The sequence below is a fragment of the Dryobates pubescens genome, chromosome 21, assembly GCF_014839835.1.
Source record: "Dryobates pubescens isolate bDryPub1 chromosome 21, bDryPub1.pri, whole genome shotgun sequence".
NCBI classification, from domain to species: Eukaryota; Metazoa; Chordata; class Aves; order Piciformes; family Picidae; genus Dryobates; species Dryobates pubescens.
Window position 1 is genome coordinate 21,243,975 of NC_071632.1, and position 13,983 is coordinate 21,257,957.

The 13,983-nt window shown below is 47.2% G+C and overlaps 1 protein-coding gene across 1 annotated transcript in view; it reads left to right on the forward strand.

Moving 5' to 3' along the window:
• Window positions 1-246: 246 nt before the first annotated feature.
• PRTFDC1 (phosphoribosyl transferase domain containing 1) overlaps window positions 247-13,983 on the forward strand; it is a 31,200-nt gene continuing 17,463 nt past the window's right edge. The window contains exons 1-2 of the mRNA XM_009899360.2: window positions 247-390; window positions 1,030-1,213. Of these exons, the coding sequence (XP_009897662.2) occupies window positions 263-390; window positions 1,030-1,213 (312 nt within the window). The 5' untranslated portion in view covers window positions 247-262. The remainder of the gene's footprint in view (window positions 391-1,029; window positions 1,214-13,983) is intronic.

Consider the following 13,983-nt stretch of genomic DNA (forward strand, 5'->3'; position numbering starts at 1 on the left):
GAGTAACTTTTTGTCTTCTTTTGTGTAGTTTCAAGGCTTGTGTAAGTGAGGGGGAAAAGCTTTCACTGGGTGCAGGGATCTCCAAGTCGTGCTCTTGACGGGCAGTAGCAGCTACCAGCAAATGACTGCTGCAGGTGAAATAATTACTAGGAAAAACAAGCCAGTAAATGAGAATGAAAGGGGAAGTCATGGGATTAAGTCAGGCAACAGAGTGTGCTACAGCACTGACTCCCTATCTGTTCTGTGTTGTGAGGCATTCCTAATGGTGCTGTTTGCTGTGCAGATTTCTGACAACTGGCCTGGATACAGCCTGGATTTGTTCACTTACCCCCAGCACTACTACGGGGATCTGGAGTACGTGCTCATCCCCCACGGCATCATTGTTGACAGGTATGTGCAGGGCGAGTGGGGCTAAGTCCACACTGTGGCCAGTGTGATTCCTTTGCAGCCACAGGCAGCCTGGGTGCAACGTTTTGTCCTGAAGTAGTACCTTAGCCATTGCAAAGATGGTTTTTGGTTGTTTAATCTGGGAAGGAAAAAAATGCTTGAAGGCTAGGAAATGCCAGACTTGCAGCTGCCTTTGCACCTCGTTTGTCTGATCTCTTTCACATAGTTGCTGATTTGGGCAGTGATAAGGTTCCCACAAAAAAAGGGAGTGGAATCACCTAGTGAAATCGGCACTGGCAAGAGAGCTGAACTGGAGGTGAAAGGGCAGGTAGAAGGCTTTGGATACAGTAACACTTGGATGTCCCACTTGCCTCCTGACCATCCTGGGGTTTTACTGCAAACAGGAGACAAAAAACTGCATCCAGCTATGTAAGACTCTGCCAGCTCTCTGGGGCAAGTTATCAGTCCCAGTTAACCTCCTGATTCCCAGCTGCACCACTGACTTCTGCCATTCAGCACGGCTGCTCCTCCCCAGCCCTGTTCTCCAGACCCTTCAGCAGCTTTGTTGCCCTTCTCTGGACACAGTCCAGCCCCTCCTCTTGGAGTTATTTCATCCTTTGTCACGTTTTTGTCTTCCCCCAGGACAGAGCGGTTGGCCAAAGATATCGTGCAAGACATTGGAGACAATGACATTGTGGTTCTCTGTGTCCTCAAAGGTGGCTACAAGTTCTGTGCTGACCTCGTGGAGCACATTAAAAATCTCAGCAGGAATTCAGAAAGGTTCATCTCCATGAAAGTGGAGTTTGTTAGACTGAGAAGCTACCACGTAAGTCCCCACCTCATTTCCATTCCAGTCCCATGTGCAGCATGAGCGGTGAAGTCTATGCATGGATTGCCCCCCTTCAGATTCCAAGAAAAACAGTGTGAAGAATGTTTTTGTTTGAAACACCTGTGAGGTTTTTCATTCAGAGTATCTGCTCATGTCTCCTTGTGGGCAGAGTGGATGAGGGGAGGAAGCATCCTCAAGCTGCAGTTTGTTATTAGTCTGTCTTCGCTTCTGGACAGAGCAGGATTCGAGCTTTCATCCTGTAAATGTCGTCACGTTCTCAGAGCCCTCAGCAGTTCTGTCAGGCTTCCTGCATGCTGCTTCATTTTCCACCTTCATGTAGTTTGGCCTAACTGCAAGGTGATAAATCTGTGTCTGATGGTAAACATTCAGTGCTAAGCCAATGAGATGCTTCCTGCTATGCAGCTTGCACAGAGCAGTGTATGCCACGGGTTGATCGGTGTTTAGTAAGAGAAACCACTGACCCAAACCCAGTGCTGATCAAGACTTCCTGTTAGCTGCAGAGGAAATGGTGCTGTGATTTGTTGCAGAGAGGCCCTGCCAAGTGCCCTATTTGAGGATGCAGGATTACAGTTTCTTTTTGCAGAGGCTCTGCATTCACATTCCACCTCAGAGAGCACATTCCATAGGAAGGGAGAATTTCTGGAAGTAAGTTGTCCTGGAACTGTCTGAGGAAGTACACTAAATAAATGCAGTGATAATACAGTTTCTCTCTGAGCACAAATGCAACTTGCTGAGCCCAGTGTTTCCCACAGCAGCTCTGTGTCCTTCCCACAGACAGGAGCTGATGTGTTGGCATTTTGCTCTGCCCCCATGGTAATGACAGCACCTCAATAATTCTGCATGGTGAACTGGGGTTTCTTTTGCACTTGGCATGTGGGTAATGCACATTTCCTGTTGGGTTATCTCTTCACAGAATCACAGAACATTAGGGGTTAGAAGGGACCTCTGGAGATCATGCAGTCCAGTCCCCTGCCAGAGCAGGTCACACAGGAACACATCCAGGCAGGTTTTGAAAGTCTTCAGAGAAGGAGGCTCCACAACCTCTCTGGGCAGCTTCCTCCAGGGCTCTGCCATCCTTCACCTCTGGAGTTACTGTTGTGTCCTGTCACGCTGCAGGCTTTACAGAGTGTGCCCTTGCCCACACAGCCATGCTCAGGGCACTTGAGGGACTTGCTGTTACTAGTTTGAGTGACTCTTTACCCTGGCCATATAGGAGACTCCCAAATTCCCCACCTCAGTCCATTCTGTGATAACTTGCCTCTCACAGTCTATTACACTTTACCCAGGGGCAAATCATTACAATTTTAGAGCTAAGACTCTACAGGAAGCCTTGGAGCATTGCCACCTCTGCTGCTTTGCTTCCCTTTGCCTTTTCTGTTCTGCTTCCTAATAGTACTTATTACTTCTCTCTGGTTTTATCCCTTTTTCATTTTATTGACACTGTTCTCCTCACATTATTGATCCTGCTTCCTTTTGCTAACTCTTCTCTGTTTCTCTCTTAAAGGCTGTCCTGCTGCTCTCAATATACTTCCTTCAGCTATGTCTCCCTTTTCCCCTCCAGCTATATAAATCCAACAACTAATTTCAGCTCAGACTCGTGGGATTTTTGAATTGTCTCGTTCCAGCTTCAGTACTGAAAGGTCAGTTGACATTCAGAGCTTGCAATTTACAGTGGGATTTCTTGGGTTTAGTTGTGTAGCAAGCCAGATCTTGGCCTCAGTGAAAGGAGATCTTAACTGCCAAGTGCCAGTGGAGAATGTCCTACTTGGATGTCTGGCAGAGGGCTGTGGTTACAGGAAAAGGAGGTTGCAAGTATGACCAGCTTTACATGGCCCTTTGTTTTGCCAGCCTGACATCATATTCCAGAATGTAGAGACTTAATCAGCATGTTATGATCTGCTTTCACATTAAGGAGCTGGGACTTGGGCAGGGAACTGCTTTTTTAAAGACTTCTTCATACAAATGAACTGATGGTTTTGGGGTTTTTTTAAGCATAGTACATTGAGATTCTCTGAATGTTCCCTCTGGCTGCCTGTACTTCATCATCAGGTTGGGTTCATCTGGTTTGCAAGGCACTGACAGATATGCCTAAGCCTAGACATTGCAGTGAGAAAGTTCCCTAGGTTTTGGAGGTGATGTCTTGATTCACTGTCTCAGATTGTCATGGCAGGTTACTGGACTTGGTGTGCACACAGGCAGCAGGGGAAAGAGCACTGGGGTTTTATTTTGAGAGGACATCTCCACCTTGAGCACAGATTGTTTCACAATATTGATCTCTGTTCCACGTAGTGTCTGAATTGCAGACTCTAGAAGTGCTCTTCTCATCTTGGAATGTCAAGAGCATATTGCTGCAAATCACGCTGAAAAGTACAAATGAACTTCAAAGGAGCGTTGCTTGCTCCTTGGAGGAGTCTCCTAGAGGATTTGTCCATTCATCTGATTCTTTAAAATGAGGACATTATTTTATATGGCTTCCAGAACATAACTAATAAAAGAAATGTGACCTCTGAATTCTAATCCCTGAACAATGGTTGCATTGAAGCCTGCTCACAAACATATCCATTGATGTGATCTGTTTCCTCTTCAGCCTCCAGTTGTTTGAAATATATTTACAACTGTTGGTTATTAATCTTGGTATAAACAGGACCCTTAGTGCTGCAGAGCTCTGAAAACAAGCAACAAAACAAGCATTGTTCAGCAGTGATCTGAATGTTTTTGCTATATGAAGCCATCTCGGTAAATAGTTTTGCTAAATCTCTGCTGTAGGAGTATGGAAACAGAGGGGTTTTGTAAGGAGTCATTTGGAAGCTGGGTGGTAAATGCAGCAAAACATTTCAGTCTTCTGCAGTGCAGCTTTGTTTCCCATGCACCATTGCTGAGTATTTACATCTTCAAACCCACAGCAGCATGGGGCATCAGGCTGTAACCAGAGGGGAGAGTGGTGTGAAATGTGCATCCCTGTTCTTCTTCAGTATCATTTTACTCTCTGCATCTTGCTTTGTTTTGAAGAGCAGTGTGAGCTCCACATCTGGAGATGTGGTATAATCATCACCCTAAAAAGCAGGCAGCTCCAAAGGGTTTCATTAGCTTAACAACAGAAGAGAAACAACTCAGGGTATTGCTTCCATTTAGTGATTCATATCTACTCCCAGACTCTACACCAGTGTTGCACTGACTGTTGACCTCCACATCCACGTGTCATGACAACAGAGTTTGTGATCTCCTGACAAAAATGTGCATCCTGAGATGGAGAATCCACTTCAGCTTTTGTCCTTGCAGGTTTTCTCTTGGGTAGGTTGTGGGTTTCCTGTATTTTGCTTCATGCACACACCTGAGCTGATAACTGTCATCTCCTTGATGCTGAGTAGCCATCAAAGAGTTGCAAATTGGACATTTCCTCCACAGAAGCTACCAGTGTCAGGGAGGTAGATTTTAGCTGTGTTGCTGTCCTGAGAAATGTGTTCTAGTGACTGGAGACAGTGCTGCCAAATTGCTGTCTCATGGGCAAGAGGAAGCTGAAACCTGGGACCCCTGGGCTTGCTAGAGGGATTTTTCCTCTGTGTCCCACAATATCCAGGAAGGCAGTCCTTGAGAGCAGGACAGAGAAGTAGGGTGAGGAGAAGCCTGAGGAGGAGCTCACGCAGCAGGCTCCCATCATCTCAACCTTCCCCCTTTTACACCGAGTGTGATGCTGAGGGTCTGGGGCACGCCTGTGGCCAACTCAGTTCAGCTGTCCTGGCTGACTCAGAGCTGCTGATGCCCTGCAGCCTGTGGCTGGCCTGGTGCTCTGGCCCAGCAAACCAGGACACAACCCTAATTATTTCTGGAAGCCACCCACTTTCTGTAGTGTTCTCAGGCAAAGTGAAGAAGGCTGCACCATATGTAATAAAATGTGACCTTAAAATTCAGTGTTTTGGAACTTCTCAGGTCTGACAGAGGCAGATGCTCTCCTTTCTAGACATCTATAGCTTCCATTTAACATGATGGCAGAGTTGTGAGGTATAAGAGCTTAAATTCATCACTTGCTCAAGGCTGTCTTGCCTGTAAGGAGGAAGAAAGTGTTTCTGATTTAAGTTACTTCAATTAAAACATGCAGTGCTTCCCTGCTGGACACCTCTGAAGGGCTTGGAGCATTGCTAATCATGTAAGTAGGCATCAGCTTGTGGGCACAGTTCAGGAAAGGTCATCACAAGCCTGTCATACAGTCGGTTTATCAAGTTTATCTGAATGTAAAACTTACTCAGGGATGATCCCTGTAACTCTGTGCATCAGATAACACACCTACACACCATTTAAATTTGTTAGCACCATCTGAGTCCTTACTGATGTAGGTTTTTTAAGTATGAGTAAGTGTTTCAGTGACTCACTGGGGAAGGGAACAGCTCAGCCGGGGGAGAGCTGAGTAGGAAGTGGCCTGATTGCCATAGGGACAGAAGGAGAGCAGCTGTGGCAGTGAAGGCAGAGCGGTGCTGAGCTGTGCTGCAGCTCCAGCAACACCAACATATTGTTTGAAGGCCTTTCTGGGACACCGTAAAGCCAGGAGTTTCATGTCTTGTCAAGACACTTTTCAGCTGGGTGTGTTGTTCCCTGCTTAGGTGTCACCTTCCCCCATTGTGACTTCTGGGTTTTACTGTGGAGTTCTCTTTTTCTCACTGAAAAGGATGTGGCAGTTTGCATGTCCTGTGGTTGCTCCTCTGCTCTCCTGGACTTCAGGCCTGCTGCAGGCTCCACAAGAGGCATTTTCTAATCGTTCTGGAGACGTTTGTCTCCCTGTGGGTCACATTTTTCTAACCAGCTGTAATGTTTGGTTTTGAAAAGTGTTTTCCACTTTGAAATAAATGTTTAGGCTTGGTGTATGCCACAGAGGTGCAGCTACCATCTAGAAATGCAGTTGGAAATCTGAAGTTAGTTTTTCTTAGTTTGTTTGTGTTTTTCAGTGTGCTTTCTTTGTGGGGGTTTGAGTCTTTGGTATGCTTAAGCAATCCAGGTTTCTGGAACATCTTAGCATTTGAGGCTGCTCAGTTTGAGAACAGATTCAAAGCATCAAGGGATTCCATTAGAAGCATTCAAGAGGTCATCTTTTCAAAGAGTTAGATTGTGAAGTTGCCCTGGATACAGTGTTTGTTGTAATGCAGTTGTTTGTTGCAAAGCCTGGGAAATGGAACTTTACAGTACAGTTTCCTGTTCCACCAAAACCCCAGCAAGCCACTGCTGGACTATGACATCTGCAGCAGTACTGTATGTCATCATCAGGAGAGACTTTAGGCTGTGTTTTCAGTCTGCCTCACAGAGCTTTACACGTTAAATATGCCCAGAACACAGCAGTGTGCTGGAGTGGCCAAGAAGGCCAACAGCATCCTGGCCTGGACCAGCAACAGTGTGGCCAGCACTGTCCCCAGCACTGGTGAGGCCATACCTTGAGCACTGGGTTCACCTTTGGGTCTGTCACACCAAGAAAGATATGGAGGTGCTGGAGTGTGTCCAGAGAGGGACAGCAAAGCTGGTGAAGGGTCTGGAGAACAGGGCTGGTGAGGAGCAGCTCAGGGTTGTTTAGTCTGGAGAAAAGGAAGCTGAGGAGAGACCTTCTGGCTCTCTCCAACTCCCTGGGAGAAGGATACGGCAAAGTAGCTGTTGGTCTCTTCTTGCTAGTAACAAGTGCTAAAATGAGAGGAAATGTCCTCAAGTTGCCCCAGGGGAGGCTTAGGTTGAAGATTAGAAGAAACTTCTTGACTGTAAGGATTCTCAGCCACTGGCAGAGGCTGCCCAGGGAGGTTGTTGAATCTCCATCACTGGAGGTGTTTCAAAGAGGCAGAGACGTGGTGCTGAGGAATGTGACCTAGCTCCAGCCTTGCTGGAGTTCGATCGTGTTGGACTCAATGATTTTGAAGTTCCTTTCCACCCAAACTGATTCTGTGACTCTCTGCTGGTTGCTGCTCCTGTTGTACAGATCTGGTCAGACCAGTCTGAAAGTGCCATGCCATGTGCCCTGGAAAAATCACACCTTGCTTATTAGGGTACTAATACCTACTGAGGTGCTAATAACAGCAGGCTCTGTGTGTGTGTGGTTTGTAGTAAGATCTGAAATGGAGCAAAATTAATTGAAAGAAGCCAAGGGGTTCTGATTTTCCCAAGGAATCCTATGACTCTCTTTCCCTGGCATCTCTTAGTGCTCCTTTATGAAGCAGATCCTGGCCTGTGCAGGGTGCCTGCAGTGCCCCAGCGCCCCTGGCAGACCTCACGCCAGAAGGTTGCTTTAAAAGAGCATAGCAGTGACAGAAGTGCTGTGTTCCTGCAGTGCCCATCTGCCTGACAAGTGCAAAGTGCTCTTCCCTCCTCGTTTCACAGACAGGTTTGAATACTTAAGCAGAGGAAGCATAGTGTAAAATAAGCTTGCAGGGAAACTCACAAAGGACAGGTGCTGGCAGAAGCTCCCAGGCTGTCCCTGGCCAGGGGACTAAAGGCAGTGGTAATAAAGTGAGCAGCACTGAATTGTAAGTCTCAGTGATACACAAGGCTCCAGACTGCTGGGAGGGACTAAACACCTGAGGTTTTCATCAGTCTCGTCCTCTGTGAGTTTGCTCCCACCCATCTCTGTCTTCTCAGCCTGTGGCCACTTGACAGATTTGAAGAGCCACAGAATGCGTCGGGTTGGAAGGGACCCTCGAAGGCCATCGTGTCCAACCTGCTGCAGTCAGCAGGGGCATCTCCAGCTAGGTCAGGCTGCACAGGGCCACATCAAGTCTCATCTTGGATGTGTCCATGGATAGGGCCTCAGCCATATCCCTGGGCAGCCTGTTCCAGTACCTCACCACCCTCACTCTAAAGAACTTCCTCCTGATGTCCAACCTAACTATGCCCTGTTCCAGCTTCCAACCATTGCCCTTTGTCCTATCGCTGCATTCCCTTTTAAACAGTCCTTTGCCCCCTTCCCCCCCTTTTCTCCTACCTTTCCTTATCACCACATCCTAGGAACTGCTGATAGTCAGGGTCAGAAGGTTAATACTTGGTGCTTAGCTTGGAGAAAGTAGTTTCCTCTGGTGCTTGCAGAGCCCCCTCAAAGGACAGCCTACTATGGAGCTACAACTCCACTCTGCAGTTTTTCACAATGATAACTTACTTTTGTTCATTGCTTTACCAGAACAAGCAAAAAGCTGAGTTAAGCTGGGACCTATGGATCTAGTATTGGCACAAAGGGCTGGGAAATGGGAGTTGTAGTTCTGCTGCTGTGATATCCATGCATTTAAGGCTAAACAAAACTGGAGTGAAAGACAGATGCTCCAGTTAACAGGGATCTGAGCCCAAGCTGACTTTGTCCTGCTTGAGTCCAGTATAGCTGCCCAGAGCTTGATGTCCTTCATGGTTGTTGCATTACCCTGGCACAGTAACAGGACAAAGCTATTCCCTATATGCCTGAGCTTGTGGCAGCCTTCTGAGTGCTGAGGGAGAAGAGAAGCCCAGGTCTTCTGCTCCCAGATCATGGGCTTGTATGCACTATCACAAAAGGTGGACACCCTTTGCAGTGCCTCCTGGCAGTCCAGAGTGAGCACTGGGGAGGGTATGGCAGTTGTAGGAAGCTTCTCAAGCTGCTCTTTTGCCTGCGAGTTTGAAGTTTGCTTTGCCTCCCGTCTCTGGAGCCTGCAGGCTGAGCCTCACTTTCTGTGGCTGAGCAGTCCCCTGGAACTGTGCCTTTGCTCATCCTGGAGTATACACAGATTTTATTTCTATGTTTCAAACATTATTGTACAGCAAACAAGGAACCTTCAGCCTGCAGAGACCTGAGGACTTATTGCACTTGTGATTTACATGCAGTGCAAACCATTGGCATCACAGGTTCTTGATTTCAGTTCCTGTTGATCTACTGAAGTGCTGTTTGTGCTGTGTGGTTCTAGGTGGTGCTGCAATCCTGCTGCCCTCTTCTTAAACAAAACAACCTATTGAACCTGAACCAAACAAATAGAGAAACCTTAGCTCCTAAAGCAGAAAGGAAAAGGTGAAACATTTTATTGTCCATAATCCTTGTTAGCCAAGGTCTAAATTCTGCTGCAATTTACAACCCTTTGGCCCTTTCCCTGCAGAGTTGCTTCATGTTTGTGCCAGTAAAACTGAAATCCTATCTCTGTTTAGAGATTCTTAAGGCCATTTTTACCTGCAGTAAAACTCCAGGGGTAGATCATCTGTGCAGTCCTGGTTTCAGAAAACTTCCTTTGTTTGAAAAATACTTGTGAGATCTTTATTCTGTACATCTACAGAACTTATTAAGTGGTTGAAACAGTGCTGAGCACATGCCTCCTGCACAGTGGAAGAGAGTAAAGAAGTTACAGCTTTTAATAGTCACCCCTAGCAAATATGTTGTTAGCTGCAGGTATAACCTGCATCAGCCTGTGTTAGCTCCATTCATGTTGTGTGTGAATTCACCTTTGTTGATGTCTGAGAGATGTCTTGGCCAGGATGGGAAAAGCTTCAGTGGCAGTTCATGCTTCAGTGGGCACTGGAGAATCTCCATGGAAGCAGCTCCTGTAGAGCATGAACTTTCTAGTATCTATTTCAAGATCTCAGAAGCACAGAACACCTCAAGGGTCACCGAGTCCAACCATTCTCTAACTCTACCAAGTCCAGTGCTAAACCGTATCCCTCAGCGCCCCATCTCTGTGGTGTTTAAACATCTGCAGGGCTGGGGATTCAACCACCTCCCTAGGGAACCTGTTCCAGTGGTGAGAACCTTTTCAGGGAAGAAAATTCCTTACTTTCTTCAGATTAAGTAGAGAGGAGGCATGCCATTAGGGTACACAAGAAATGACTGAATGCCTGGACAGGTGACTGTAAACAGTTCAAGTGATTAAGGACTTACTGCTGCTCTGAGAGCTGCTGAAGCTGAATGAGCTGCCTTGCTTGTGCAGTTGGGAAGAAACATAGAGGTGTTAGCACAGGCCAGCTGATAAGGAGTACCTACTGGCTGTAAATCCACTGTTTGTCCTCCTCTGTCCAAAGCCAACTTCCTTATTGCAGGGCTCTGGCCTTCCCTGGAACTGGATAGACTAGCCTGCCTTTGAAGCACTTCCAGACCTGTGTGATGGAGCTGTTGGTTAAGGAATAACAACAATGAAGGAAAAAGAATAAAAAGCAAGCAAAGACTTCAGATTAGCTCTGTTGCAGGCCTAATCATGGAGAAGTAAGGTATGTCTTAGACTGGAATAACTAGATCTCTGACAGACCTACAGCAGTGTCAAGTTCACTATTGCAGTGGGTCCAGAAGAGAGCCACGAAAATAACCAGGGGGCTGGAGCACCTCTGCTATGGGAACAGGCTGAGGGAGCTGGGGCTGCTCAGCCTGGAGAAGAGAAGGCTCCAGGGAGACCTAATAGCAGCCTGCCAGTACCTGAAGGGCCTATGAGAAGGATGGAGAGAGACTGTTTGCAAGGGCCTGCAGGGTCAGGACAAGGGGCAGTGGCTTCAAACTAGAGAAGGGCAGATTTAGGTTGGATGTTAGAAACAAGTTGTGCACCATGAGGCTGGTGGAACACTGCAACAGGTTGCTGAGGGAGGTGGCTGAGGTCCCATCCCTGGAAACATTCAAGGTGAGGCTGGACAGGGCTCTGGGCAACCTGATCTAGTTAGGGATGTCCCTGCTGAGTGCAGGGGGCTTGGACTAGATGGCCTTTGGAGGTCCCTTCCAACCCAGATCATGCTGTGACTCTATGATTCTATCCTGGCAGTAGCAGCAGGGCAGATCTCAGTGCAGCACAGTCAGCGGTGTGGTTTCCAAGCAGCTCAGGAAGGCAGCTGTGAAGGTACCAGAGACATAAAGCCATGAGTGCTTCAGTGCCCTTGTAGGAGAGGGCTGTTCTGGCAGCAGGTGTGTGCCACTTTGCTGTTTGATTTCCAGTTGGTTCAGCATTGTGAGCTTTGTTTGCAAGGTATTCAAGGCACCTCCCACAAATACCTCAGTGACCTGGCACTTACTCATTTTGCTTGTGGGTGTGCCCCAGAGCTTGCAGACTGCCTTTGGTATACATCTGATTCTGAGGAAGGGAAGGCATGCTTCCCATGGTTTTCCCAGAAATGGTAGGGGTTGGAAGGGACTCTTGAATATCATCAGGTCCAATCCCCCTGCCAGAGTAGGATCACAGAGAGCAGGTCACAAGGGAGCACATCCAGATGGGCCCTGCAAGTCTCCACCGATGGAGATGGGCAGCCTCTGCCAGTGCTCTGCCGCCCTCAGGCTAAAGAACTTCCCTCTCATATTTAAAGGGAACTGCCTATGCTCAAGTTCATGCCCATTACCTCTTGTCTGTCACTGAGGACCACTCAGAAGAGTCTGGCCCCATCTGCCTGGCACCCACCCCTTAGATATTTATCAGCATTGATCAGATCCCACTCAGCCTCCTCTTCTGCAGGCTAACCAGCCCCAGCTCTCTGAGCCTTTCCTCGTAGGGGGTGTTCCTGTCCTCCATAAATCACCCACTGTAATGTCTCTGTGAAATAATTGCAAAGACTGGTTGCTAATAATTCTTCATGACCTAAGCTGGAAGAAATATTAGATTGGTTGTATCTTGAAATCTCTCCTCAAATGTATTTCACCTAGATGAAAATCTAACCTTGGAGTGAACATGCAAGCAAATTACCCTGGAGTGGCGCCAGGAAGAGTTGTGTCGAACGTCTGCCTGAGCCAGAGCCTGGCTGGATGGTTTGGGAGGTTACTCATGGAAAATAGTCAAGGTTGTTGCTTTTTCTGTGCCTCTGCTTAATGTGATTGAAAATAATTTCTTTCTGAGTGTTCAGTGAGGCTTTTAGGAAGAAAATTTTGATCTCATCTCTGACGCTGGAATTATTTTGCAGCCAGCTTCCGATTTGTCCCAGTTAGATGCCTGGATGTAAGGTACCTGCTATGGACTTCCCCTGTGGTGACAGAGATGATTGATGTGATCTGTCTTGTTTTCTCCACTGATTATGGAGTCCAGGATGCATAGCTATAGGTGTCTTAACTTTCAGATACCCACTAACCCTGTCTTTAATGAAGACATTTCAAGCTCATGGGTCACCCAGTGGGAACAGACAGCGTAGATCACATGCAGCTAATAACAGTCTTAAGGCAAAAGCATAACAAAACCAAAAAGGTGAGGCCAAAGTGAATGTGGAGACTGAACTCTGCTCTTTTTTAGTGGACATGTTGCACTAACCCTGTTCCTGAAGCGGTGCTTGACTCTTGCTCTTCAGACTCTGCCTATTGTGGGTACAAGTCAGGAACTTCACAGTAGTAATTCTGTCCTAACCATTTCACCTAGTGATAGGGAAGGATAAGGGAAGCTTTAGAGATGTTCTGTATTCAAGGGCTTGAGTCCCCAAGGGATAACTGAAAGTGATGGTCTGTCACTTCTTTTTGGTGATTCTGCCCCTCTACTGTGCTCTGCTGAGACCCCCACCTGCAGCACTGCCTCCAGTTCTGAGGCCCCCAACACAGGAAGGACATTGAACTGCTGGAGCAGGTCCAGAGAAGGCCACAAAGAGGATCAGAGGTCTGGAGAACCTCTCCTACAAGGACAGGCTGAGAAAGTTGGGGCTGTTCAGGCTGGAGAAGAGAAGGCTCTGGGGTACCTTATAGCTGCCTTCCAGTACCTGAAGCAGGCCCTCAAGAAAGCCTGGGAGGGACTTTTTACAAGGGCTTGTAGTGATAGGATGAGAGGGATTGGGTGAAGCTCGAGGAGGATAGATTTAGATTGGAGATGAGGAAGAAGTTCTTTAGAGTGAGAGTGGGGAGACACTGGCACAGGTTGCCCAGGGAGGTTGTGGCTGCCTCCTCCTTGGAGGTGTTCAAGGCCAGGCTGGATTAAGTGTTGAGCAACCTGGGCTGGTGGGAGGTGTCCCTGCCCATCCAAACCATTCTATGAAAACCCTTCTGTAAATCCCAGCTGTAGGCAATGAGGTGATGGTGCAGGGTGAGCTGTCCTCACAGCATCCCTAGGCTGGGGGAACTGCTGCATCACCCACGTGGCAGGAAGCAAAGCAGAACAGGGCCTGATCCTTCTTTCTTAAGAGTTTTGCCACCCAGTTTTGGGTGAAAAAGGTGATCACATTTTGGGGGGAAGAAATTCCATCTGAACTCTGCAGACTATAGACACCTGATGTGTGATAATGACCTGGTGTCCACAGCTCATCATTTAGTTCTGCATCTAAACTGTTAGGGGAGAGCTACTTTTTGTTTTCTGGCCATGATTAAAGACTCTTTGTTTCACTGGGGCCAGTAATAATGCACTCCAGATTCTGTTTCTGTGCAAGAGTAACAGATGGTCACAGTTTGGTGCAGTTTTCAGATGAGCAATGCTGTTTATAATATATTTCCCTGAGACCACCCAACTCATTTCACTTGTAACTTGAACTGTGTCCAAGTGTGGATCCCAGGAGATGTAAGAGAGATGTGATAATTCTGTGCCCCACCCAGTTTCAAAGACATGACTTGGTACAGATTGAATTTAAATATCTATACTTCCAATTAACACAGAAAGTCAACATTTTGTCTGTGAAAAATGGAGGTGGAAGCAGCAAGATTCTTGCTTTGGTTCCTCAAGTATTCCTAGGATCTGAGGATGCCTATTGGCAAGGCCTGAATGAAGGAAAAAACTCCAAACTGGGGGTGAACAGCTCAAAAAGCACAGCACAGCAATTGAAAGCCCAGCAATGGAGATTTGTCCTGGGAAATGCAGATTTATTAAGCACAGGGCAAAAAAGGAGTGTGAAAGACAGCTGAGAAT